At 44.8% G+C, this 27,406-nt stretch overlaps 2 protein-coding genes and 1 long non-coding RNA gene across 6 annotated transcripts; 2 read left to right on the forward strand and 1 right to left on the reverse strand.

The window, feature by feature from the left end:
• FBXL19 (F-box and leucine rich repeat protein 19) lies at nucleotides 1-19,205 on the forward strand. 4 transcript variants are annotated; one of them, XM_074281359.1, is made up of 12 exons: nucleotides 1-690; nucleotides 1,700-1,763; nucleotides 2,163-2,363; nucleotides 3,472-3,615; nucleotides 3,876-3,962; nucleotides 4,132-4,344; nucleotides 4,924-4,956; nucleotides 5,932-6,443; nucleotides 12,083-12,246; nucleotides 12,335-12,496; nucleotides 18,438-18,656; nucleotides 18,732-18,872. In XM_074281359.1, the coding sequence occupies exons 1-12, from the start codon at nucleotides 629-631 to the stop codon at nucleotides 18,734-18,736; spliced, it is 1,866 nt and encodes a 621-aa protein (XP_074137460.1). In that variant the 5' UTR covers nucleotides 1-628; the 3' UTR covers nucleotides 18,737-18,872. The 4 variants fall into 4 exon arrangements, with proteins under 4 accessions (XP_074137460.1, XP_074137458.1, XP_074137461.1 ...); XM_074281357.1 differs by having other exon boundaries at nucleotides 3-690; nucleotides 18,765-19,205; XM_074281360.1 differs by lacking the exon at nucleotides 1,700-1,763 and having other exon boundaries at nucleotides 391-690; nucleotides 18,765-19,205.
• LOC141550569 (uncharacterized) lies at nucleotides 16,866-26,948 on the reverse strand. Its single transcript, XR_012484626.1, has 3 exons — nucleotides 26,675-26,948; nucleotides 23,406-23,477; nucleotides 16,866-17,803 (listed from the first exon to the last, which is right to left on the reverse strand). It is a non-coding gene; the product is annotated as an uncharacterized LOC141550569 (long non-coding RNA).
• ORAI3 (ORAI calcium release-activated calcium modulator 3) lies at nucleotides 20,436-25,565 on the forward strand. Its single transcript, XM_074281364.1, has 2 exons — nucleotides 20,436-21,854; nucleotides 23,623-25,565. Exons 1-2 carry the CDS (start codon nucleotides 21,624-21,626, stop codon nucleotides 24,337-24,339), a joined length of 948 nt encoding a protein of 315 aa, XP_074137465.1. The 5' UTR covers nucleotides 20,436-21,623; the 3' UTR covers nucleotides 24,340-25,565.
• Nucleotides 26,949-27,406: the final 458 nt, after the last annotated feature.

The following is a 27,406-nucleotide window of genomic DNA, read 5'->3' on the forward strand; positions in this document are numbered from 1 at the left end:
CGGGGCCAAAGTCGCTTCCTTCACCCCCCCCTCCCCACCCCCCTATCCTGCCACGGAGGGGGTCACCGGAGGGTGAAACGAGCTCGGGGGAGGGGGGAAGGTTAAGGTGACCCCCCCTCCCCTCCCCAGGAACCAGCGGTGGGAAGGGCTTGGACCCTGGGAAACGGGGAGGGGGGGGTGGGCCTGGACCTCAGGAGCAGCTGCAGGGGGGCTAGGGTGGTGGGGAGGGAAAGGTGGGAGTTATTAGGCCAGAGCCACTTCGGAGAGAAAAAGGGTAGGAGCCACTGAAGCAGGGAAGGGGGAGAGTTTGGATCCCTAAACCAAGAGACACTGGGAAAGGACTTGATCTCCCAATAGCCAAGGAACCCAAGAACCTGAGCCTATTGACTTGGGGGTGGGGCTGCAGAACTGAGTCCCCCCCAAAGCAAGGACTCTCCTGAAAACCTAGAACCAAAACCAGTGCAAAGGCCTGTCCTCCAAGGGGATCCACACCTGAGCACCCCAATAGGTGCTTTCACCTATCTCTACCTACTGCTCCAGCCTCCAGGAGAGGCTGTGCAGCCTCAGGGGGCCGTGGACCCCGGAGTTCTGAGCACCCAGCGCCCTCCGCCCCCTGTCCCCCCTGCTGATGGCCGACGACCCACCGGGAGCTTCCGAGAAGGGAGAGATGGCTCCTGGGACACGTGTGAGGTGGGTTGATGCCTCTCTTCTTCCTTCTGTGCTCCCCACAAATCTAGATTTCTTTCTCATCTCCTTCGATTCATCTTTAGCTCATCTCCAGCTCTTTTCAGGCCCCTTTGATATCTCTGACTTTCCCATGGGGCTTTTCCTCATACCCAGAACTGAGCCCCTGGCTTCCTTCATCCCAGTTTCTGTTTCACTCCATAGTTCTGGTCATTTTACAATCCTGTGGGATTTATATACCCTTTGTGGGTCTTGGCTCACCCTTGGAAATCCTTAGAATTTTTCCTAATCTCATTTTCTTTTCTTTTATGGACTAGAGAGAGCTAGAGATCCCTAGAGAATTAAGAAAACTTAGAAGCCATGGGGAATTGGGAAGGGAGCTGGGGAATGCCATTGAATGAAATCTCAAGACTAGGAGGATGGGGGGTGGAAAACTCCCAGCAATCCAGAGATTTCCATATGGGATCTTTGAGAATCTGGTTACTATGGAAAGGGGAGCAGAAAACAATTTAAGGGATCTGGGACTCTGGAATAATGTTGATCAGATTGAATTCTGAAATTTTTGAGAATCTGGGTGAGTGCCTAAGTAAACTGAAGAACCTGAAGGTAGGAAGTCTAGGTTTTATGAAGGAGCCAAGTGTCTTGGAATCTGGGAAGAGGAGAGTTTACAGGATCATGAGTGTCTCTTTCTAGTCAGGAGCATTCTAGGGAATTGGGAGTCCAAGACTAAAGAAAAAAGGATAATAGATGAAACCCAGAAGCCTTGTGGGCAAGGGATACAAGATCTGGGATATGTAGCAAAGATATAGGCTTTTTGAGAACTTGAAAAATTTTGAGGAGAAATCAGAAGTTGAGGTGGAATCCTAATCTTAAAGGCTTCTTGAGGGTTGGTTTGAGAAGAGATTGGTGGGCAACATCTAGTTTGTTTTATACGGTAGGGACGGGTGGTTGGGAAAGTTTGGAATTCACAGCCTGGGAACAGAGGGGACCTTGGAGGTATATCTGGGAATTTCAGGTTGGGGAGAGCCTGGGGAGAGCTGCATTTGGAGATCGAGGGGAAGAGTCAGGAGATTTCTGAGGTAACCTCCATTGGGATGTCTTGGCCTTCCTGGGGAGTTTCAAGGTGGGAGTATCAGAAGAGACTGGGACATACTAAGGGAGGCACTGAGGAAGGTGAGGGGGTGGATCTGAGGTCCGGAGGTTGAGGGATCTATGGGTCCGTTGCAGAATTCTGAGGAGTAGAGGGAGATGGGGTGTGGACTGAATGGGGTGGCCTTTGGCCTCCAGGAGGGAGGGAGGGCAGAGGGAGGATCTGATTGAAAGACAGCCTTGGGAAAAGTTTAGGACTTCTAGATTCCATTATATCTTCTGGAGAAGAGAAGAGAAAAGAGCCGGATAGAGGTTATTATAGAGGCAATGTAGAGAATAAAGAAAAGAGAACTGGGCTGATTTTTCTTGATAATTTTCTTCCCATACAGCCCTCGGCGTTGCTGACGCCCCCAATGTCGTCCAGCGGCCGGGGGCCGGGGGCCGGAGCGCGCAGACGCCGAACCCGCTGCCGGCGCTGCCGGGCCTGTGTACGGACCGAGTGCGGGGACTGCCACTTCTGCCGGGACATGAAGAAATTCGGGGGTCCCGGGCGAATGAAGCAATCCTGTCTGCTCCGACAGTGTACTGCTGTGAGTCTTCCTTTTTTCCATTCCTCAGTCCATCAGTTGATTTGCTTGGGCCTATCAGCCTACTAGGCCATTTCTAGGCCTCTGGTCCTCTCATAAGGGTTATGCTCTTACTGCACTCAAATAAGCTGCATTTAGGAGCTGGTGTCACCTGGCAGAATATACCTTTCCCATGACTGACTCAAGAGAAAGCCTCAGTTTTTTTTTTTGGGTGTTTGCTCTGCAGGGTAGACAATGTATTTCTGATTTACTTAACCACTTCGAACACTGGTCCAGAGCTTACAGTGGGAAATAGTCTTTGTCCCCAAAATGGCTTGATCCAGAACCAGCTGTTAGGAGCTCCCAATCCAACATCTTTCTCTCCCCTCTTTTTTTTCCTCCCCCTACCCCAAAAAGACTGGTGGGGAAGTGTTATATGTCTTCCCAGTCTTCCCAGTGACTGATGGCCAGATGCTGGCTCTTTGACTTTTACAACTGTCTTCTACTCTTGTTGCTTCTTTTCCTTCTTGGTTCCCCTTCTCTTTTTTGTTTATCTCTGCCCTTCGGTTTCTTATTGCCTAATTCCTCCTGTCTCCCTTTTCCCTACCCTTTCTCCAGATTCTACCTTTAAGCCGGCTGGATCTCTTGTTTGACTTCTCTCCCCACCCCTCAAAAGCTGTTTTATCTCCTTGCTGGGACATCTATCCTGGAGATGGTTTGGGAGTTCCTCTTCTTTTTGCCTTATTGAGTCTGTCTGGCAAATCCCAACACCTACAGACTCTCAGTTGTGGCTGCTTTCCTCCCCAAAGTCACTCTGTTATATTCCCATGGCCTCCTGCTCTTCTCAGATCCTCTGTATTAACCAGGGACTGTCTTGTCCAGAAACCTTTGGGTCCCTCTATTAACCTCAGCTGCTAACTCTTCATTCACTGGACCGACCACAATTTATTTTGTGCTTCAATTCACTTCAGCAAACATTTACTAATTGATTATTATGTGCTGGAAAGATGTCTTTCTCTATACCTCAGAGTCGTTCATAATTGTTTGATTAGCCACTAGTTCTTTCTTTTCCTGTGCCCAGTGAGGGAGTCCTGACTTTCCTTTTTTTTTTTTTTTTTTTTTCCCCCTGCAGCCCGTGCTACCCCACACAGCTGTGTGTTTGCTGTGTGGAGAGGCTGGAAAGGAGGATACAGTGGAGGGAGAAGAGGAAAAATTTGCTCTGAGCCTCATGGAGTGTACAATCTGCAATGAGATCGTCCACCCAGGCTGTCTCAAGGTAAGGTTTGGGAACTGGGCTGGGGGGGTGAGATTGCTTGGACCAGAGCAGAAAAAGCTACAAAATGCTTAATGCTGGAAGGGAAGGACTAGGAAAGAAGGTATGAGAAGAGGCTGGGAGACAGAGCTGAAGGCCAGCTGAAGGAGAGTATAGAATAGGACATGAGAAAGATACTTGGGGCAGAATGTAACAAAGGGGTATTAGCTTCTAGGTAAGAATAGGATACACACAACTCCCTCTTCCCTTTTTGTTTCTACTAGATGGGAAAGGCCGAGGGTGTCATCAACACTGAGATCCCAAATTGTTGGGAGTGTCCTCGATGCACCCAGGAAGGCAGGACCAGCAAGGTAGGGTGGAGATCTGAGAGCCAGAGGTGGGAGTGGGGTGGGGTGGGGTGGAATAAAGAGTGACCTGGCTTCTTCTGTATATCAGCTGGATTAGAGGTTGGAACTCTGGGAGGGAAGAATTTGGAAGAAATGAGGGTAGAGGATGGATCTTCACCTCTTCTTTCCCTAGGATTCTGGGGAGGGGCCTGGACGAAGAAGAGCTGACAATGGGGAGGAGGGGCCAGGGCTGGGAAGTGGCTGGAAGCTAACTGAGGAGCTACCACCACCCCTCCCCCGACGAAAAGGCCCCTTGCCTCCAGGGACTCCCTCAGAGGATGGTCCTGGACCTCACAAGAGGAAAGAGAAAGAGGTGGGGAATGAACCCCCCACACCTAGGAAGAAGGTAAAGGCTGGAGGGAGGGGGGAGATCACGCCCTCTGAGGGCCAGGTAGAAGGGATTCTGGAGGATGTAGTTTTGATGACAAAAAAAAGGGATGAAGGATTGGGAGTCAGCACTTTGTGGGCTTCCTGTGGGATTTCTGGGAGATGTAGTTCTGGAGCTAGAATGTTGTTTAAGGGATGGGTGGGGAATTGGGGGAGGGTGGAGCATGCTCAGTATGGTTTGTAGGAGTCTGGGAGGTATAGGTAAAGGAGGGGGTGGTAGGGGAACTCCAGGGAGTAGGAGAGTAATTTAGACAGAGTTGGAGAGAAGGAGAGAGCATGCTCAAGTTGGCTCCTAGGGAGGAGGAAAAAGGAGGGGCTGGAGAGGGCCTGAGTAGGAAGAAAGAAGAGCAGGAGCATGCTCAGTGGAAAGGAGACGGTATGATTGAAAGGTGAGCATGCTCAGAGTCTTGTCTGGGATGGGGACTTCTGGGATTTGTAGTCCAAGGTAGAGGCAGAAACTTGAGTTTTACAGAGGGTTAAGGGCCTAACAGAGTTTCTTTACTTTCTACACTCTCCACCATCCCACCCACCCAAACAGATAAAAGGAGGAAGAGAGAAGCACCTGAAGAAGGTGAGTGCAGATGGATGACTGCCTGTTCCCCTTGAGGCCTCATCAGATTGGAACTGGGTGTCCTATTCTGCCTCACCTTAGTCCTCAAGGTGTTCTGGATAAGAGCCAAAATGTTATAGCCTTCTACCTTGGGGCAAGATCTTAAGATCTAAGAGTTTGAGTGGGAGGGAAATCATGGCTTTCACCTACCATGGAAATCTTAGCTGTTTGTTTTTCAACTAGTTCTAGGAGGTTGGAAAAGAGAGGAAAGAGAAAGAAAATACAAATGGAATGAGGTTGAAGAATCCTAAGATTCAGATTTCTAGAGCTCAGAGGGTAGTCTAAGCCATGGCAATGATCTAAGATAAACAGAAATGAACAAAGGATCTTTGAGAGTCCACTCCACCCTTTCACTAGAAGGATAATCATGGGCACATCATTTACCTGCCTCGAACTTCAGTTTTCTTATACGGAACATGGCGATACCTGCTTAAGTCACAGTTGTTGTTAACACAGAATCAGAAAGTGTATGTTGAAAGCATTTTGTAAACCTCTTCTTTTTACTAACTGTATGATGGTAGGAAAATTTTTCTAATTCTCTTAGCCTTAGTTTTATAATCTGTAAAAGAGGGACCATAATACAAAAGCCACCCATTTTACAGAGTTTTGATATTTGGTAAAGTAATACACTCTATAAATGTGAGCTATTATTGAGTGCTACATAAATGTAAGTTATTATTAAAATACTCATCTAGTCTAATCTCATGAGGATGCCTTAGAGAGCTTAAATAGCTATCCAAAGTCTTAACTGCTTAGCAACAGATCTAGAACAAGAACTTGGGGCTCTTGCACCTTCAATGTTCTCTGTGTACTATTTCATGCTATCTTTTATATTTTTATTGAAATGTAAGGCTGCATAGTTCTTTTTCAATTCAACTCCTTGGGACTTCTTTAGGGTAGTCATTGAATAAATTTTTCATCTGCTTTTTCCTCTAGAAACCAAAGCCCCCTTCAGCATCTCCTGAGGGTCCCGCAGCCCCAGCCCCTTCCCCACAGCGGGAAAAGCTAGAGCGTTTCAAGCGGATGTGCCAGTTGCTCGAGCGGGTGCCAGACACTTCTTCATCTTCCTCAGACTCAGATTCAGATTCAGACTCATCAGCTTCGTCCCTCAGTGAGGACGAGGCCCCTGGGGAGGCCCGAAATGGGCGGCGGCCCCCACGGGGCAACTCTGGGGAGAAGGAGAACAGGGGTGGCCGTCGGGCCTGGCGGCCTGGAAGTGGGGGTCCTCTACTCAGTTGGCCCTTGGGTCCTGCACCTCCACCCCGCCCCCCGCAGCTTGAGAGACATGTGGTGAGGCCACCACCACGGAGCCCAGAGCCTGATACATTGCCCTTGGTAGCGGGGCCTGACCACCCTCTACCACGGGCTGCCTGGCTTCGAGTCTTCCAGCATCTTGGGCCCAGAGAATTGTGTATCTGCATGAGGGTCTGCCGGACCTGGAGCCGATGGTGAGTGGTTCCTTGGCTAGCACATTACAGAAATTGGAGGGTCCTGGTTCCTAGCTATGGTTGCATGGCAACAAGTTTCCCTCCATTGAACCAGTTCATTTCACCTTCCTCTGTATTCTCCCTTTGATAACTTTGGATGGGGTGAAGGGTCTGTATAAATGGTTTTTACCTGTGTGTAAGTCAACGAGCATTTCTTAAGGTCCTGCTTTGTGTCAGACACTGTGCTAAGCAATGGGTATTCAGAGAACAGCTTAAGATGGACCCTGCATGGGGCAGTTAGGTGGCGCAGTGGATAGAGCACCAGTCTTGAATTCAGGAGGACCCCAGTTCAAATCTGGTCTCAGACACTTAACACTTCCTAGCTGTGTGACCCTAGGCAAGTCACTTAACCCCAGCCTCAGAAAAAAAAAAAAAAGATGGACCCTGCTTTTAAGAATAGGAGATAAAACATACAGCTCTGTTAACAAATGTTATATAGACAGAATAAATTGGAGATAATTGACAGAGGGGAGGGACAGTAAAGGGGTAAGAATTGGGGACTTGAGCTGAGACTTGAAGAAAGAGAAACAAAGAAGAGCAGATGAGAAAATAGATATCCAAACAAGGGGGAAAAGTAAATGAAAATGCCCAGTCAGGAGATAGAATACAACAAGCAACACTGGATCACAGAGTAGATGAGGTATTGGGGAGATGGTATTAAGTATAAAAATACTGGAAAGAAAGGAAGGGGCTTTTAAAAAACAAAAGATTTTATTTGACTTTGAAGGTATCAGGGAGACACTGATATAATTAGACCTATGCTTTAGAAAGATCAGCTTAACAGCTGGTGTGGGGAGATTTGAGGGAGACAGTCCCTCTACTAAGCTGCTGTCAGAAGCAGGGAGATGCTTCCCATCTTGCCTTCAAGTGTTAGACAAAGAAAAGGGGCAAGAGATATATAAGCAGAATTCTCCCTAAAGACAACTATATTTATCTTTTAAAATTCACAACTGAGGGACAGTCTCTACTATTAACAGAGAGATATGGCTAAGTTGTAACTAATTCATTGAGTTGAATGAGGAGCAATAAACATCAAGTTTATCAACAAAATTTATCAACATTTAACACATAGATATTAACTGCTAGAGGTATGAAGATTTTAAAATGACAGTCCCTGATCACAAGGAGCTTGTCTTCTTCTGGAAGAATCAGGACAAGGTTGATGATATTTACGTGGGGAAACTGGTATAATTCAGGGTAGGAAGTGTGAATTGGAACACAGGTGAAAGAGCTTGGCATTCTAGGAGAGAAAATGAGTTTTCTATGATCCTTCCCCCAACTAAAAATCTAAGGAAAGGTAACATCTGAGCTACATTTTGAAGATAATAATGAAAGACTTGCTTGAATGAAAGTGAAAAATGGTAAGTTCAAGGAACTCACTTCCAGTTTGAGTCATAGAACATATAAGGGAGGTAATTTGAAATTAATCTGGAAAGATAGTTGAGATCCAGATTACATATGACCCTAAATACCAAGATAAGGAGTCTGTAGTTTATCCTAAAGGCAATAAACCAAAAAACAGCATCATCAGATCTCTGTTTTGAGGATATTTATTTTGGCAACTGTGTAGAGGATGGATTGAATTATTTATATTCCTGAAACAGGAATTAAGAGCTATTACAGTAGTCCAGTCAAAAGGTGTTAAGAGCCTGAACTGGGATCATATGTGAGTGGAGAGATAAGGAGATGTCTGTGAAGGATGTAATGGAGGTAAAAACAGCAAAACTTGGCATCTGAATGTGTGTGGGAGAAGAGGCAGAAGGAAAAAATCTAAGATAATTCAAACCTGAGTGACTTGGGAGATGGTAAAGCTATCAACAGAAAAAAAGAAGTTGGTATTAGGGGTGTCAGGGACATAATTTCTCAGATAAGTTAAATTTGAGGAATCTATAGGACAAATATATCAAATATGAGGCCAGGCTGCCACATTTTGGCTTGCAATATTCCTGGGCTCAGCTGAAACCATATGAAAATATAATTAGAAAATATTTAACAAAGCAAATAAAAATGTAAAAAATAAATAAAATTTTTAAAAAACCAAATTTAAAAAAAATGAAGAAGATGATGTTAACATGTGGTTTTCTAAGTCAGTATATGGCTTATAGAGGGGCCCTTCGAGTTTAGTGGCCCCCATTTCTGTTTTGAGTGTAATATCACTGCTTTAGAACATCCAAGAACAGATGACCAGTAGGTCTTTGGAAATGTGAGGAGTGAAGTTTGGGGGAAGAGATTAGGAATTTATGTGTAGATTTGAGAGTCATCAGTGACACTTGAACTCATGACAGCAGGTAAGATTATCAAAGAATAATATATATAGAGAGAGAACATAAGAACTAGGACAGAACCTTGAGGGAACACTCATATTTAGGGGACAGGAGATAGTTGTAAATAAGGAAAGGAGACTGAAGAGCAGTTAGATAGATAGGATGAAAGCCTGAAAAAAGCTGTATTATGAAATCAAGGAAGGACTGGTCAGCAGTATTGATGTAAAAAAAAATCAAGGAGAATGAAAAGTCCACTGGCTTTAACTAAAAATCAAAAAGCTGTTAGTGAACTTTGGGAAGAGTAATTTCAGTAGAGTGGTGGAATCACAATCCATATTACAAAGACTTGGTGCAGAACTAGAGGCAAGGAATGTACACTACTCTTAAAGAGTTGAGCAATGAGGTCATGGCAGGGTCAAAGAATAGTTTTTTAAGATAGTCAATAAACATTTATTATGTACCTACTATGTATCAGGCACTGTGCTAAGCACTGCTAGGGGAAACCTAAGCATACTTGTAAGCATTGGGGACTTAACCTCATAGAATAGTTGATGAGGGGGAAATTCCTGAAGAAGATGAAAACAAAGGCTCATAGGGAGGGATTAGCTTTGGCAAAGAAAAAGGCCTTTGAGACTGGGGCAAAGGAATGGGTAAGAAGTTTTGAAGTTTGGAGGAAAAATGAGGGTATTCATGAGAGAAAGCCTCAGTCTTCTCAATGAAGCTTGAAGCAAAATCATCTATTTTTAGAGATGGGATTGAAGAGGGAGCTGGAGATCTAAGGAGAAAGAAGTTTGGAACAGCTATTCTGAGTCATACAGTAGTCATTCAGAGATCAACAAAAAGATTGTCATGCTGTCATGAGCACTCATTTGAAGTTAGCTAATGTGAATTTGTAGGGAGCTCAGTTAACATGATTGGGATAGATTGGGAATAGAAAATAGTGAGGAGGAACCAAAATTAACAGTGTGAACCCCACAAAGACAAGAAGAAAAGTGATTCAAAGATGAAGGACAATATCGTTTTTAATTTGTTAACTAAAGATTCTAAGTTGAATGAGGTCAGAACAGAGATGAAGGCATAGAAAAGGCGGGGGGGGGGGGGGAGAGATCATAGGATCAGAGATCGCTATCAAGATAAAGAACAGGTTTAAGAGGTTCAGTAAGAGATGTAGAAGAACTGAAGATTGTGATCATAGGGGGATTTTAAAATTCAAGATCTTTAAGTAGAATGGTCTTGGTTGATGTTTGAATTTAACTAACCACAACTGTTGGTAGCCAAGGTAATGTAGAGAATGGAGTTCTAGGGATTGGGGGTTTTGATAAACTAGGAGGTCAAGATGTTCACAGGGTCAACATAAATATTGTTGTCACCAAGGACAAAAAGAGGAATTCTGGGTAAGAGAGACTCTTTCATCTCTACTAAGCTCATTGAGAAAGGAGGAAGAGTGATTTGGAGTTTGATAGGAAAAAGAACCTAGACAAGTGCTAGAGATGGATAATGTAAAGGACTTATTAAGTATACATTATGGTAAAATAGTATATGTAAAAGATAGAGCTGACTTCAGTGTTAGAGATCTGTTAAAGATCTGCTTCATAGTAATTGTGTGATATTGGACAATGTCTCAGAGCTCTATCTAGGGAGTTCTCTGAGGCCATCATTTGCAGAAATAGTGCTGGTCTCTGTTGGTAGAAGAAATTAGAAGAAAATCTTCACTGAGAACCCTGTATACCAGGGATAGGGAACATCTGCTCTGTGGGCCTTATACGGCCCACAAAATCATTTGCTAAGACAGCTCCTGGCAATTATGAGCTGAAAGCTAGGTACAACAACTTCCCAATGCTTGAGTTCTATAAGATGATAATTTTGTGTGGCCACAAATGATGTTATAAATATCCAAAGGGCCTTTGGAGGAAAAAAAGGTTCTTTAAGCCCTCCTCTACACCAGTAGTAACACAGTTTTAGGGGAAAATGTGCAAGGCCCCTCAGCTCTGCCTACTCTCTGCTATGAATTAAGGATACAAAAAGGAATAAGACATGGTCCCTTCTCTCTAGGAGTTTGTAATCCTAATTAGGGAAATAGAATATGGACACAAATAACTACAAAAGATATCAAAGAAGGTTGAGATATCCCTTAAGTAAGAAATTGCTTGGGTCTGGGCACTACTTCACTATTTAATAGACATTTACTAGCTGGATGACCTTAGGTAAATTATTCTCTGGGCCTCAGTTGCCTGCTCTGTTAAATATGGGAGTTGGACTAAATGATCAGTGACCTCTTAATGTCTCTTCTAGTTCTACAATCTATGATTCTGTTCTTTTGGCTTGGGAGTTCAGGGATGACTTCATGAGGAGAGGTATATTGGAATAAAAGAGTGAATGGAGAGAAGTAATACATAAAGCTAGAAAAGGGCAAGATTGCAGAAGGCATTAAATGCTAGTCTAAGGAGTATGAACTTTGTTTTCAATAGGTAAAGCAATTTGAGATTTTTGACTAAGGAAGTGTGATAGACCTTAGTTAGATTAGTCTAGATGAATTGGCTTTAGGAAGGGCTAGATGCTATTACAGTTGTCCCGGAAAGAGGCAATGAGGCCCTGATCTGAAATAGAAGATAGCATTGGAAGTGAAAAAATATGATGAGTGTATGACATAGATTATGGAAGAACTGACAGAATTTGGTGAAGGGTTGAGTGTTGGGAGAGGGGAAGTTGAAAAATGACTTCTAAGACTCGGATCCAGGAGAAATGGGGAAATAATGATGCCATTGACAAAAATGGAGAAGTTGGGGAAGTAATTTGGTGGAAATATATTACATTTGGCTTGTAAAATTTGAGGTACCTGGGGGACATCTAGGGAGAGATATCTATCATATATTTGGGCATCTCAAGTAAGAACTGAAGATAAAGATTTCAGAGTCAGTAGGATAGCAGTGAAAATTGTTGGGTTGAAAGACTGTAGAAAGAAAAATGGCAGAATGGAGGTTGGCAAGATAGTGGACTTGAATGAGCCTCCTGGATGTTCAGACCCAGCTGGACTCATGGTTTGGCTGCTGCTGCTGCTCCAAAACCAGGCAGAGAAGGCGGTGGAGAGGCAGGCCTGGCAGGTGGCAGCCTTTCTCCTATAGCTCTTTTCTCCCTCTTCATAAGAACATCATTAAATCATTAGTCTAAGGGGAGAAGAAAGAGTAGTGGCACTGTGGCAAGAGTCCTGGAAGCCAGGATATGTGCCAGAAGTCCAGGTTTAAGACAGGGCCTGGAAGGGTCAATGAGATGATCTCTTGGAACACAGCTGAGCCTTGTTGTGGCTTTTGGTCTCTGTCTTCCCCTTGTGGTTCCCAGGTGCTATGACAAGCGTCTGTGGCCCCGAATGGACCTGAGCCGAAGAAAATCACTAACCCCACCAATGCTGAGTGGTGTGGTTAGGCGGCAACCCCGGGCCCTGGATCTCAGCTGGACAGGAGTTTCCAAGAAGCAGCTCATGTGGCTCCTGAACAGGCTTCAAGGTATGAAGGGGGAGAAGGGGGAAGGGGAAGGCTGATGGAGCAGGGACTCAGCCTGGCGTTAAGTATCTGAACCTGTACCCTGTCTCAGGCTTGCAGGAGCTGGTGCTGTCGGGCTGCTCTTGGCTCTCGGTCTCAGCATTGGGCTCAGCCCCATTGCCTGCATTGCGGCTTTTGGACCTCCGTTGGATTGAGGATGTTAAGGACTCCCAGCTCAGGGAGCTACTATTGCCTCCACCTGACACCAAACCAGGTGCTGCCTCATACAAGGCTCTGTAGCTTTCAGGCTCTTTCCAGGTGAAATCTCTCCCATTCCTATCTATATTCTATTCATTCATTTATTCATCAAACATCATTTGAGAATCTACTGAGTGCAGAGCTCCATGGTCTATGCAAAGATAAGAAAGAACAATTTTTTCTCTGATGGTGCTCCCTTATGAAGTTGATATATGTGGGAATTAAGCTGAGATTTGAAGGATAGGTCAGTTTGTAACAGGTAGATATTAGGGGGTGAGAATGATGGTGAAATTTTAGGGGAAGAATCACAGGTAGCATTATATAATCATAGTCCATCATTCTTGTGCTAAATAAGGAAACTGAGGACAAGGGAAGTTAAATGCAGACTCAAGGTCACACAAATTATCAGAACTAGGTTTCAAGCACTCATGTTCTGTCTCCAAATCTATTTTTTTTTTTTTTTTCCATTTCACTCAAATTCTAGGCAGAATGAATGGCCGAGTAAAGAGTTAAAAGTAGAAGGTCAAAGTCTGTGTCTGAGAATTGGAAATTGTTCCATTTGATCAATACCACCTTAATTCTGTATGACACCAGGCACTTGCATATCCATTATCTTATTTGAGCCTTATAATAGTATTGTAAAGAAGGTAGATCATTAATCATTAATAGAATCAAAAAATGTGGGAGTTGGATCAGAGGTCATCTAGTTGAACTCATACATGAAAAGAAAATCCCCTTTGTAAGATTCACCTTTCTCTAAAAAAAACCTTCCAGTAATTATTTCTCACTCATTTCAAATTTGAATTATTAGGGATTTTTCTTTAAGTTAAACAATTTGTCACCCATTTTTTGTTATTAATTTTTTCAGTTATGTCTCATTGTTTGGGACCCCATTTATGGTTTTCTTGGCAAAGATACTAGAGTAGTTTGCTATTTCCTTCTCCAGCTCACTTTCCAGATGAGTTAACTGAGGTAAACAGGGTTAAATGACTTGTCCGGGGTCCTATAGCTATGAAGTGTCTGACTATATTATAATGAACTTAGGAAGATAAACTCAGGGTCTTCCTGACTCCACTGTGCCCCCTAATGCAAACAATAACAACAAGTATCATTCATTAAGAACAAGCCAAAAAAAAAAAAAATCTAATCTTTCTTCCATGTGATAATCTTAAAAAAAAAAAAAAAAACTTTAAGAAAACTTCCCCTGCCCCCTTTTTTACATTGAAAACATCTTTGAACTTATCTTTGTACTTCATGATTTTGAGCCTCTTCACCTCACTCTGATCATTCTTCTTTGGGTACACTTCAATCTGTTAATATTGTTGCTAAAATGTAGCATTTACAATTGAACATAGTATTCTGAATGCTGACCGACCATCATGGGCAGACTATATAAGCTTGCCAATGCAAAGTATATGTTGTGTTTCTACTAATGTAGCACGATAATAGTAATGTAGCCATATACCAGTAAAACCAAGTTGAGGTCTCTATCCCATTGGTGAGTTGGGAGGGAGGTGTTTGCTCCAAGCATGTGAAGTCTTCCACAGGGGAATGGGCAGATGAGAACAGTTTGTTTCAGTGACCATGAATAAGGAGCACATAGAGCTTGGCCAGACATAGAAGACCATGGTCACCCATTGTATCTGGGTCATCACTATTGCTACTGGACTTTGATGACTCAAGAAGAGAGAGTGAGGCTGATAACTTTGTGCAATTCTGCCTCACTAAAATCCAATTCATGGGCAAGTCAGGACATCACCCCATGGTGTTATTGGTCTTCTTGGAAACAAGGTTGAATAGCAACAATGAGCTTTTAGTCCATTCAGTCCTCTTAAGTTTTGGGGGGAGGTTGCCACTAGATTTGTGATGTCTTTGTGTCTTCCCCCCTCTTAATATAGCTATTTTTAAAAATTAAGTATGAAAATTAATTTTAGGTTCATAGGATTATCTGTTCTTTCCCTCTAAACCTATAAAATAGTTAAAATATCTTAATATATCCCTCTCCTTTGCCCCTCCTAGAAAGTCACCTTTTATAACAAGGAAGAAAAAATGAGGGGAAAAAAATAAGCAACACAGCAGCCAAATCTGACAGTATATGTACTATTCTATAGCTACAATTTTCCATCTCTTCTGTGGAATCAAGCTTGGTCATTATTTCACAACACTCAGTTTTGATTATATTGTTCTTTCCATTTACACAGTTACAGCCCTTGTATATATATTTTCTTGATTCTTATTTCTTTACTTTGTATCAGTCCATATAAGGTTTCCCATGCTTTTTTATAGTTGTCATTTGTTTAGATACATATGGGCATCTACTTTGTTTCTTTCTTTCTTTTTTTTTTTTTTGCTACTACAAAAAGTACTGTTACAAATGTTTTAGTTTGTTTCAAGTATTTAAGCACTTTTTTCTTTTTCCTTTTTTTTTTTTTTTTTTTTTGCTAAGACAGTTGTATTAGGGTTAAGTGACTTTCCCCAGGGTCACTCAGCTAGGAAGTGTTAAGTGTCTGGGGCCAGTTTTTAATGCAGGTCCTCCTGACTTCAGTGCTGATTCTCTATCCACTGTACCACCTAGCTGCCCCCTTTTGTTCTAATCTTGAACTTTTTGAGATATGTGCCTCATAGTGGACTCTTGAGTAAAGAGTCTGAACATTTTTGTCTCTTAATTGTTCCAGAATGGCTAGACCAATTCAAAACTCCCATCAATATACTAGTGAACCTATGTTTCAAAAATCATTCCAACATCTACTATCCTTATTTTTTTTTTCCCTGATTATCCCTACCTTTTCCAGTTTGTTCAAAGTGACACAAAATTTTAGAGTTGTTTTGATTCCCATTTTTCTTATCAATAATGATTTAGAATAATCTTTCATATGGTTGTTCATAGCTTTGCAGTTCTCTTTTACAAGTGAACTAAACTGTTCAAACCCTTTGACCACTTGTCATTTGGGGAATGGCTTTCTTTCTTTTGTGTTTACATTAATTCTCTATAGATCTTGGATATTTGAACCTTCTCTGATGCAAAGATCTTATAGATGAAAATTTTATATTATTTAGTAGAATTAATATTTGAAGAGTATTCCATCTATTTCAAGGCGTTGATAAAAATGTTGAGCAGAACAGGTCTCTTTGGCATTCCACTAATGATTTTCCTCTAGTTTGACATCAATCTATCATTTGCTACAATTTGGGTCAGATTGGTAATTCACCCAATTCTAAATACTATCTGCATCATTATCTAATTACATATCACTAACTTGCTCACAAGCATCTTGAGAGATTTTGTCAGTTGCTTAGGTAAAATGCATGTGTACTTCTCAGTCTACCATTCTAGTGAGTATGTCCAAAAAAAGGAAATTAGTTTAGTCTGACAGGTCTTCCTTTTTCTGTGTCACATATATATATATATATATTTAAGAATCCGCCTTCTCATTTTTGAAAGTAGGCATATTGTTTGCTTCTTTGTAGTTTTCAGCATGTCTTTCATCCTTCACAGTTTCTGAAGATCAGTAGTTGCAGCTCAGCAGCTATGTCATCCTGTTCTTTCATTTCCCTAGAATTTAATGCTTTTAGGCCTGGCGGTGACTTAACTCATTGAGAGTAACTAGGTGCCCTTCTCCTATCTTGAATTCTTATCTTGAATTTTATTTCCTTGTTAACAATTCTTGTCTTATTTTCTTGGTATGAAGATTGTTTTCCTTAGTAGAAAAAAGCAGATGTATAATGGAATTAAGTACTTCTACTTATTATTGCTTCATTTATTATCCCATCTACTCTAAGCAATAATCCTGTCTCTTTTTAAAGTTTTTCTTCTTCTTGCCCCCAACATAGGTTTAATCCAGTTGTTTGGGTTTTTTTTTTATTTTCAAAAGTATTTTATTTTTCCAAATACATATAAAGATTGTTTTCAAACATTCTTTTTATTAAGACATAAGACTTTAAGATTTTTAAGAAAAATGTTCCAAATCTTCTCTTTCCTCCCCAAGATACCAGGTAATCTGATATAAGTTAAATATGTGAAATTCTTTTAAACATATTTCCATATTTGTCATGTTGTACAGGAAAAATCAGACTGAAAGAAAAAGCCACAAGAAAGAAAAACAAACAAATGAGGTGGAAAAGGCTCTGCTTTGATCCACATTCAGTCTTCATAATTGTCTGGATGAAGTTGGCATTTTCCATCCCAAATCTATTGGAATTGCTTAGAATCACTTCATTGTTGAGAAGAGCTAATTCCATCACAGTTGATAGTCACATAATCTTGTTACTGTGTACAATGTTCTCCTGGTTCTGCTTGCTTCAATCGGCATCAGTTCAAAGTCTTAACAAACTTTTCTGAAATCATCTGCTTATGACTTCATGATTTCATGATAGTAATCTGCTCATTTTTTCTTTTTTAATATTATTTTATTTTTCCAAATACATGCAAAGATAGTTTTCATCTTTGCAAAATTTTGTATTCAAAAATGTCCCCCTCTCCCCAAGATAGCATGCAAATCCTATTTAGGTAAAACATGTGTAATTCATCATCTTACACCAAAAACAAAGACAGCCAAGGTGGGGGGAGGGGGGAGAGAGATCTGAGAAAGGAGGGGAAGGAAAAAACAACAAGCAAATAACAACCAAAAAAAAAAGGGGATGTGTGAAAATACTTTGCTTTGATCTATATTCAGTCTTCATGGTTCTCTTGATGTGGATGGCACGATCCATTCCAAATCTATTGGAATTTCCTTGAATCACCTAATTGTTGAAAAAAGCCAAGTTCATTACAGTTTCATTATTGTAATCTTCTTGTTACTGTGTACAATATTCTCTTGGTTCTGCCTACTTCTGTCAGCATCAGTTCATGTAAGTCTTCCTGGGCATTTCTGAAATCATTCTGCTGATCATTTTTTATAGAACAATAATAATCGATTATTTTCATATATTATAACGTATTCAGCCATTCCCCAACTGATGGGCATCCACTCAGTTTCCAGTTCCTTGCCAGCCAGGAACAAAAAGGGCTTCTGCAAACATATTTGCACTAATGGGTCCTTTTCCCTCTTTTATACTCTCTTTGTTAACCTAGTTATTTGTAAGAAAACTGAGGTCCATGGAAATGAAATGATTTAACTGAAGACATAGGCTATTCAGAGCTAAGGCTAGAGCTTAAATCTCTGGCTCCCAGGGCTTTTTTCTCCTCCACTATCTTCATAATTCAGCAAATCTCTCCGCCACTCTAGTTGTGATCAAGCTGCTGTTTTCCTTGTCCTTGTATAGCTTTCAATGCAGTTGAATGTTTGGGAATTTTACATTTGATTAGCCAGTTCATCAGGGCCACCTAAATGAAATAGAAATAGGTGCTAAAAGGTGTGAAAACAGGCCACTTTGGGCTAAGCAGGATTTGAAGTGTTTGAGCTTGAAGAGTAGCTAATTATTATTATTATTATCTGTCTGTGAAGGCTTTCAGATTTTTCAAACCATTTTTATATTCACTCAGAGTCTGTACCTCTTAATATCTTTCTGAGTAGGCAGAACAAAGTTGTTTGCATTTGAAATGAAGAGTTCCAGTTGGGTGATCTCTAACATCCAAGCCAACCCTTTAAAAACAGTACACCTATTTTACAGATGAGAAACTGAGGCCCAGGAGGAGTAAAGTAAAACAATGATATAATAGAGCTGAGACCTAGACATGGATGTTTCTTCTTTCTGTTAATCCTATTAGAACTTAACTGAGTGGAGAGAATGCCACAGGGTATTTGAGATAGGGAAAGAGTGTAAGAAAAGTATGGCTATTTCTTTCAGTAATTCACATCTCTTTAATCTGTCCCTTCCAACCTCTCTCAGCACCTGTTCTTAACATTACCCATGGTTGTTGGGGTGGGAAGGGTAGATGCTAGGATTGTTAGTACTATGAACTGGGGAAAGAGATTAAGGATCCATGTAGGGCCTGACTCCCTCTCCTGTACCTCTAGGCCAAACGGAGAGCAGGGGACGGCTGCAAGGGGTGGCTGAGCTGCGTCTGGCTGGCCTGGAGCTGACAGATGCCTCCCTCCGCCTTCTCCTACGCCATGCTCCCCAGCTCAGTGCCCTTGACCTCAGCCACTGCGCCCATGTTGGGGATCCCAGTGTCCACCTCCTCACAGCCCCCACCTCCCCGCTCCGTGAGACCCTTGTTCACCTCAACCTAGCGGGTAAGCAACCCTCATCCCTTTCTCCTGCTACCAGGAGCTCCTCAGCCCTCATTAGTAGCTTTGCCCCCTCCCCAGAGTGAGCCACATGTCAGCCGCTGCCACCCTCAGGTTGCCACCGCCTCACGGATCACTGCCTCCCGCTCTTCCGACGATGCACCAGACTTCGACGCCTGGATCTTCGCTCCTGTCGCCAACTCTCACCTGAAGCCTGTGCCAGGCTGGCAGCTGCAGGTCCCCCTGGTCCCTTCCGATGCCCTGAGGAGAAGCTGCTGCTCAAGGACAGCTAGTGGGGTGCCCCCCAACTTCCCCCAGGACTTGCAAGCCCTTATCTCGGGGCCCTTTTCCCCATCTCCCCAATCCATCACCCAGGGGCTGGGTCTCTCTACCTTCTGACTTGATTCTCCCACAGAGACTCAAGAACAACCCCCAACCCCCTGCACTGATATATTCCTGGGGGTTAATGTCTTCCCTTCCCATGCCCCTGCCTACTTCACTGTCCTGGGGGGAAGTGGGGCAGAGGTACTGACTTGGGGAGGGACTGGGGGGCTTGAAAGGGGGGAAGTTTAGGGGGGCAGCATTTAGGTGGAGGGGATTGGGAATGTGGCTGGGGAAGGTTCTGGTGGTGGGGCAATCTGCACATTGCTAATGGGGATCCAGGGGGATGGGGAAAGCAGTGGGGGGAGGGGCGGTAAGCAGACAAGCATAAAGGGAATGAGGACCACATATTTGGGGGAGGGTGGGGGAGGGTTAAAAAGGGAAAACAGAAAGTGGGAGAAACGGGTGTCAGATTGAGGGCAGCTCAAAGGGAACAACTAAAATTGGGGTTGGGGAAAGGGATGAGGTGAGGCTGCAGAGGGAAGGGAGGGGATGGGAGCAAGCTATGGGGGAGCATCAGGCAGGCCAAGGGCTCCCCTCTTCCCATCCTTATCACCCTAAGATTGTCCCTTCCTCTCCCCTCTCCAACTCTTGAACCGTCACTGACATGGCAGCTAATTGTGGAGGTGGGGAGAGGACAGGGGCCTTTACTGCTGTACAGGGAATCGGGGCCCTGCCAGGGGAGTGAGGGATCTCCAGACTATCCCACTTCCCAGAAAAATACTTGAACATTCATCTGTACTGAAGTGTTACTTGAACTTAGGGGACTTTGGGGATGGGGAGGTGGGAGTTGGGGGAGGGGAAAGGGGTCAGGGGAAGTTACCAGTTTTGATTGGGTCGTTGGCAATTTGGACTGGGATATTCCCAGTCTTATTTTTACTGTATCTATCCTCTCTCACCCTCTGAAAGGGCCAGACAGCCAGTGATGGGGAGAAGGGATTCCCCAAAGCTGTTTTTTTCCCCACCCCTTTTGTTGTCATGGAAACTTGCTTCCCATTCGCCCAGGGAAATGCCACTCCTGGTTGCCAAGGAAATAGCAGCCAATGGACACACTCCCAAAGCTAGTGCCCCAGCTGGAAAGGCCCCTCTAGGTTGCCATGGGAACTTCCAGGGTTTTTTTTTTTTCTCTCTCCTCTTTTACTCATCCCTGTCACTATAGTAACAGCCACTCCCCCTGAAACTCCACCCAAGAGGCGTGGCTCGGAGCTCTGTAGCTAGCTCCGCCCTATGGGTTTGTCTTGGGGAAGATACCCCAAACCCAAAGGGAGGAGTGGCTGTGGAGACTATCCTCTGACCACTTGGACTAAACCACTTGGGAGAGAGGGGGGAGGGGAGAGGGCAGAGTGAACCACATACCTCAGGTAACAGGGAGGGAAAAAGGATTGGGGAGGGAGGGAAGAGGTGGACCAAAGGCCGGGAGGGGGGGGGGGGTTGGGGTAGGGAGAAGCAGTTTGGAGATGGAACTATAGAGGATTTGAAGGATGAGGGCACAGAAAAGGAAATTGAGAAAATGGGAGCAAGGGGAGTGGGCTGGGCTGGGCCCCGGGCCCCCTGGATCTCGGAATTGTACAATATGGTTTGCTATAAAACATAAAATCTTCCAGCTGAGGCCTATGGTGTGTCTATTTTGTTGAAGTGGGAAGGTGGGGCAGTTTGGGAGGAAATCTAAAGTGTCTTGAGTACTGTCAGGGTACATAGAGTAGAATTTGTGTACCGAAAGAGAGAATGGACTATGCAGTTTCCACGGTCTCTTCCTACTTATATTTAAGAACACTCCCAACTCACAGTCTGCCCCAGCTTCAGATTTTTACCAGTTTGGTTTTCTCCTTATAAGATTTAACTTCCGACCCAAAGGGAGCATATCTAAGACGCTGATACTTGTTTGCATGTGTCCATCCGACGGTTCTGCTCCGCTGCCCCCCCCAAAAAAAAAATTTCCTCCAAGATTGAAACGTAGAGTTGGGGGGGGGGGAGGAAGTTAAGAGAAGCAACTCCGGGGGAAGCTGGGATCCAAGAATCCTGACTATTGGAGAGGGTAACTCAATGCAGGCACATTTCTGGGTCTCTGGGCCAGAGTGTTCGGACTGAGGATTTGGTCTCTTCCCCAGCTCCTCCCTCATCATGTGGCTGGCCCTTCCCCCTCCTCCCCCCCTCCCCGTCCCCGCCCCTAGCTCCAGTTCCTGTTTCTGCCTCTTCTCTTTTTCAGCCTCTGGGGCTCCCGCCTCCTACTCCTCCAGGGCCCTTTTTGCCTGAAGCTCTAAACTGACTTCTTCCTTCCGGGAACCAAGCATCCTAGCTCTGTCTAGTTCTGATGCTCCCCTCTCTTTTCCCTATTGCTCACCCCACTTCTAGATCTGACCAGCAAACTAGGGATGCTTAGAGACTGTCCGCATTTCCTTTGAATTCTCAGAACTATCCCTGCACTGGCATAGCTTCTTGGCTTCCCATCCAGAGTCCTAGTGTTCTCTGCTCTTTTGCTCCTTAGGAATAAGGTGGTACAGTTCCTAGAGCTTTTCCCTCTTAGTCTTAGCCCCTGTTTCAGCCCCAAGGTTTCTCCTTCCCCCCCCTCCCCATTTGCCTGGACTCTCCAGGATGAAAGGAGGAGAGGGGGATGCAGGAGAACAGGCCCCCCTTAACCCTGAGGCTGGAGAGAGCCCTGGAGGTTCAGCCACCTACCGGGACTTTGTGCATCGAGGCTACCTGGACCTCATGGGAGCCAGCCAGCACTCTTTGCGGGCTCTTAGCTGGCGCCGCCTCTACCTCAGCCGAGCCAAACTCAAGGCCTCCAGCCGAACATCTGCCTTGCTCTCCGGTTTTGCCATGGTGAGGAGGTTACTTCTAGAGGCTATGGGATGAGGGAGCATTGGAGATGTAGTGGAGAGAGGAAAAATAGGGGGAATAAAGATTAATGCTGGATTGGGGGGGAGGGGTCAGGGCTCCAGGATAGCAGATGCTCTAAAGGCTGCCAACCCTGGGTGTTGAGAGTCAGAATCCGGATGTGGTTCAGGCAGTGGGGAAGATGTTCACAGCCAGAGCTGATAACAGTGCTGGGCTGATTCTTAGAGGGCTGACTCTCCAGTAGGGTGAGAACAGGACTATAGGGTGAGAATGCCTGGAGCTTAGAAGTTATCTGAGCAGAGAAAAATCTGGTGAGAAAGCTTTGGAATGCAGATCAGGAGGGAGATAGCTGATTTGGGAAAGTGATAGGAAATGTGGGGTTGCAGAATTTTAGAGCTGCAAGGGGGCCTTAGAAACCATCTAAGGCAACATCTTCATTTTACAGTTGGGGAAACTGAAGTTACAGAGAAGTGGCTTGCCCAAGGTCATCCAGTGAGTTAGCCGATAGAATGCAAATCTCCAGATTAAAAGACTAGTACTGTATCCTTTCTACTCTACTGGGAATGAAGATGGGGAACTTCATAATCTAATGGAGGACTTAGTGGCAATGTTATTCTGATGAAAGAAAAGGGACTTCTGATTCAGGAGTTGAGACTTAAGTAGAATAAGTTGGAAGTTAGCAAACCTAGGTTTTTGTCTGAGCTTTGCCATTAATTCACAGATGACTTTACCTCCGTGAACCTCAGTTTCCTCACCTGAAATAAGAAATTTGGACAAAATTATGTCATTTAAAGGGTGAAAAGTGTGTATGGGTGATAGATAAGAACAGGCCAAGGATTATTCCAAACTGGTTATCCTACAGAGTCCTTGTCCCATTCCCTCTCCTTCTGTACACTCCCCTTCCACCATCTCTATTTCTGCCTGTTTTCGGGGAAAGATCAGGATGAATTTTTGAGGACCAAGGCACCTAGAAAGTGGTGTTTGTTGGGGCAAAAGAAAGTCTTGGCCTCCTAAGGAGAGTAGATTTGCAGGAAGAATGGCAGAAAGGTGGGTGGTGGAGAATATTGATAACCCTAGAGAAGAACAGGGCATCCTTGCAGGTACGATCTATAACAAGGCTAAAGCAAATCTTAGCCCTAAAAAGCCCAAACTTGTTCCTAGGGAGACAATCCGGTCCCTGCTGCCATGTTGCTGAGGTGACGGCTTAAGGGGCCAGGCCCTCCTTTAAGGGCAGGAAGACTGATGTCTGGGTTCCAAAGGGGAAATATAACCCAGGGTAAAGAGTAAGTTCTAGTCTAGAAGTAGGCTTACTAAAATTTTGATGGCAAAGAGGGGCTGGGTAAGGGGATGGAGAAAGCAGTGAAATGGGAGTAAGGTGATGGATCATCAAAAGGGAGAGGGAGGGCTTCTGGTTGCATTTTCTCAGAGACTGGCCCAGATCCCTATCTTTGAGCAGCACCTGTTGCCATCTGCCATGTCCCAATTTCCTAAAATAACTAGGTCCAAAGGATTCCCCTCCCCCCGCATTTTCCTTACCTTCTTACCTGGCTCCTTGCCCTCTTTCCCTCTTCTTTCCCTTCTGTAAACTCCAGAGTAATCAGGTAAGCTCTGTAAGATCCAAAAAGGGAAAATACAGTTAGAGAGCTAGATAACCTGAGTTCTGTGAAGGAGGTAAAGTCTTATTAGCTGGGTCTAGGTGGGGAGGCTTGGGAGTTATATACCAGGTCCCTGAACCCCTGACTCTCCTCTCCAGGTGGCCATGGTAGAGGTCCAACTAGAGACCAACCACGACTACCCCCCAGGGCTGCTGGTGGCTTTTAGTGCCTGTACCACAGTGCTGGTGGCCGTCCATCTCTTCGCCCTCATGGTGTCTACCTGCCTGCTGCCCCATATTGAGGCCGTCAGCAACATTCACAACCTCAATTCTGTCCACCAGTCTCCCCATCAGCGACTCCACCGCTATGTGGAGCTGGCCTGGGGGTTTTCCACAGCCTTGGGAACTTTCCTCTTCCTAGCTGAAGTGGTCTTGGTTGGCTGGGTGAAGTTCATGCCTATTGGGGGGCCTACGGTGGCCTCTGTACCTGAGATCCCTTCTTCCTTGGCCTCAAGAGGTCCCGAGAGCCCTTTACCTGATGCACCAACCTCCATGGGCCCAAGTTCTGGACTATCCCTGACAGAGCCAGTGGTCCCCTTGAGTCCCCCAGCTGTGACCTCGGCCTCGGAAACACCACCCAGAGTTGGGCCCCCAGCTGTGACCTGCTCACAGAGGTGCCAGGAGCCAGTGGCCTCACCCCATGGGCCTGGGTGGCATGCTGCTATGGCATCTACAGTGATCATGGTACCTGTGGGCTTGGTTTTTGTTGCCTTTGCCCTCCACTTTTACCGATCCCTGGTTGCCCATAAAACTGATCGGCACCAGCAGGAGTTAGAAGAGCTGAGCCGTCTCCAGGGAGAACTTCAGGCTGTGTGAAGTGCAGAGAGCGAGGGCTTTGGGAAGAAGCAAATAGAAGATGAAGCAGCGGCTGTCACACATCGATGGTTTGGAAGGGGTCCCAGTAAGAGAACCACAGGCTATCCTCAAGGTAGGCCCAGGAAGAAAGCCTTTGGCAGCCTGACTCAGGTCTGTATTCCCCTTCCAAAAGCCCTGAGCCAAGAAGAGGAGCCCAACACCACCTATCACAAAGTGGAAAAACAAACTCAGGTAGAGGGACGTTATTTCCTCCTTCTCTCCCCTGAAGCTCTGAGTAGTGGGGTCAGGATAGGCCAGGCCAGGCTGGCCTTTCAAGGAAGATCCCAGTGACACGTTTGGTTTCCTCAAAGCTGAGCTGCTCTCTCCTAGCCTTCCCTTTCCCATAGAGCCTATAGTGATGGGCTTGGTACATTCTGAGAGCCTCCTTTCTTTGGAAAAGTACATTTGATTCACTTTGGTTTTCACATTATTGAGAATTAATTGATGGCAGCTATGCCCATTTTGGTAGTTCCTGAAGTGTTGGCCCCTCCCATTTCTTAGGTTCTCTTCCAGTAGAGTTATGCTTTCTAGAGGTATTCCCAAAGTCAGAACTGATTTTTCCTGAAGAGTCCCCCAAGCATACTCTGTTTAATGAAGCTTTTTAGCATTGTCCAAGTTCAGTCTTGGTCCTACCTTTGAAGCTCCAGGGCCATGCAGTGGTTCCCTTTAAAGAACAGGACTTGTCTCCCTACTCCCATCCCTTGGAATTGTTAGTTATCTTTCCACTTGGATAGGTCTCCCAGTGCTAAGCAACAAATACATTTTATTTCCAAGTTATTAGGAGCTCTAAGGATAGGGCATACAACAGTGCCTCCAAATTGGAGGGCCCCCTCCTGTTGCCTCTTTATTGGCAACTGCCCCATGGCTTTGATGCACCAGAAGAAATTGCCTTACCTCCAAACAGAGCCTTTTCCCCCTCTAGTCTTTGTGCCAACACAACCTGTTTCTCTCAAAGTTCCATCCTTTCTTCCTCCTGGCTAGGGTGGGAACAGGGGAGAGGATGCTAAAGGGGAATGGAGAAATAGACTTCTGTGGAGGTCTCGTCCAATCCCAGAAATCACCACCCACATAGATTTTGCTACTCACCGAGCACCCCAGGGAGCCCTCCCCTTCCTCTGTAATAATGGGGGATCAACTCTTGACACTGAATTTTCTTTTGTACAATAAACTTTGTTTGAAACACATCACTGTGATTGTGTAGGACTGGTTCTCTATTTTTTGAAAGGGAAGAGCAACAGATGGGATCACTTATTCCTAGTTACTAAAGATTAAGGATAGAAGGCTGAGAATTGAGGCTTGGGTTCTGGGAAAGAAGTGTGCCTTGGTGGTGAGGGAATAAGGTGGAGTAATGATCAAAGGGATTACCTGGAGACAGCAAAAGACCCAGCAAATTGTGCCAGAGAGGGAAGCATCCAGACTTATGAAGATGGCAACTTGTCTTAAAAACTAAACAAAAAGGTTCAGATAAGAGTAGAAAAGACTCAACTCCAAGTGGGCTGACCTGAGGAGGGCAGAGGTGGGAGGAAAGGATAGGTTGAGCCAGTCCAAGTGGATGGGCTATCCCCCAAAAAAATATATTGGAAAGGAAGGGTTGGACTCAGGGTCCTTGGGTACTCCTTATCTACTTGCTGGGTCAAGGGACAAGTGGGAACCCAGTGGTTGGCAAGGCTGCCTGATGGAATTGTTTTAGGACTCTCCCTTTATTGCTTGCAAAGCCCTGGTTTAGCACATTCCCTGCTATCTCTGACAAGTCCTGGGGCCAGTGACTTATTCCTTCTCTGTCCTGGAGGACTGTAGTCCTCAGTTTCCTAATCTGGCCTGTCCCAATGCAAATAATACCAAGAGGCCCATTTTGGAAGGGGAACTGTCATAGGGCCTGAGGAGTCTCTGCTGAGCCTTATATTTCATCTGGAAATTGGAATGGAGGAAAAACTGAACCCTGAAAATGGACATTTCAGGAAAATGTTTCCAGACCACGATGGAGGCGGGAGGGGGGAAGGGCAGGGCCAGGACAGGTTGCTCCAATCCACACCCCTCCCCTTCCAATCGTTTTTTTGTTTTGTTTTTTTTCCCTTTTCTCAAGATCCTAAACATTTTTAGTCGGTCCTTCAAAGCAAGAGGCCATCCCACCATTGTTCCTCATTTTCCCCCAAAAGTTAATATAACTCAGAGAGAAAAGAACCCCGGGGATCATTTAGTCTTAATTTCGGGGGATGAAGAGTACTCTAGGTACTAGTTGCCACAGTATTCATTCGCACTCCTGACCCCGTGTCCCCGAAATTTTAATCTTCCTTACGTGGGTAACGACTTCCCGCTTAGATCGCACCCAACAGTTTCCTCCTTTGAGGTGGGTGGTGAATTATGCCCATTTCACAGATAAGGAGACCGCCTCGAGGAGTGATGACGCTGGCTCAAGGTGTTCGTTCAAGGTCACGGCAGAGCCCAGCAGAGCCCAGAGTTCCATCACTAAGGTCAAAAGCGCCACTATAATGTCCACAAGACCGCGTGAGGATGGGGTGGGGAGGGGTGGGATGGCAAGTTTGGGGCCCGACCCCGGGCTTCAGGAAGAACCCTCCTCCCTACCCCCTCCTCCCCTCCCCCGCCGCCACATCTCTCCGCCCCGCCCCCTGGCAGGCCCTGCCTCAAAGCTCCGCCCTTCCCGCGAGCTGTCCCGCTCCCGCTCGCAGATTCGCATTTCTGTCAAACTCCAGGATGGTGATCTGCAGATTCGTTCCTTCCATGACAAGCCTATTTAGGATGGCCCCGACCTAGACCTTTAATTCAGGCGTGGGTTTCTTTGGATTCATTTTCTATGTTTAATGCCAGAGCAGGAAATTTTAATAGCATTTACAAGAAACACCAACCAAAGATGAGAAACCGAATTCGATTGCTGAAAATTACATGAGTGTACACTTAACACCGACATTATATTTACAGTATGGACCCGGTAGGCTGAGTGAAGGGAGATTACGGAGCTTAAAGTGAATCTGCGAATCCAAAATTTTTACTCTTCAGAGTGAGTCGGACG

This window comes from Sminthopsis crassicaudata, chromosome 1 (genome assembly GCF_048593235.1).
Source record: "Sminthopsis crassicaudata isolate SCR6 chromosome 1, ASM4859323v1, whole genome shotgun sequence".
Taxonomy (NCBI): Eukaryota; Metazoa; Chordata; class Mammalia; order Dasyuromorphia; family Dasyuridae; genus Sminthopsis; species Sminthopsis crassicaudata.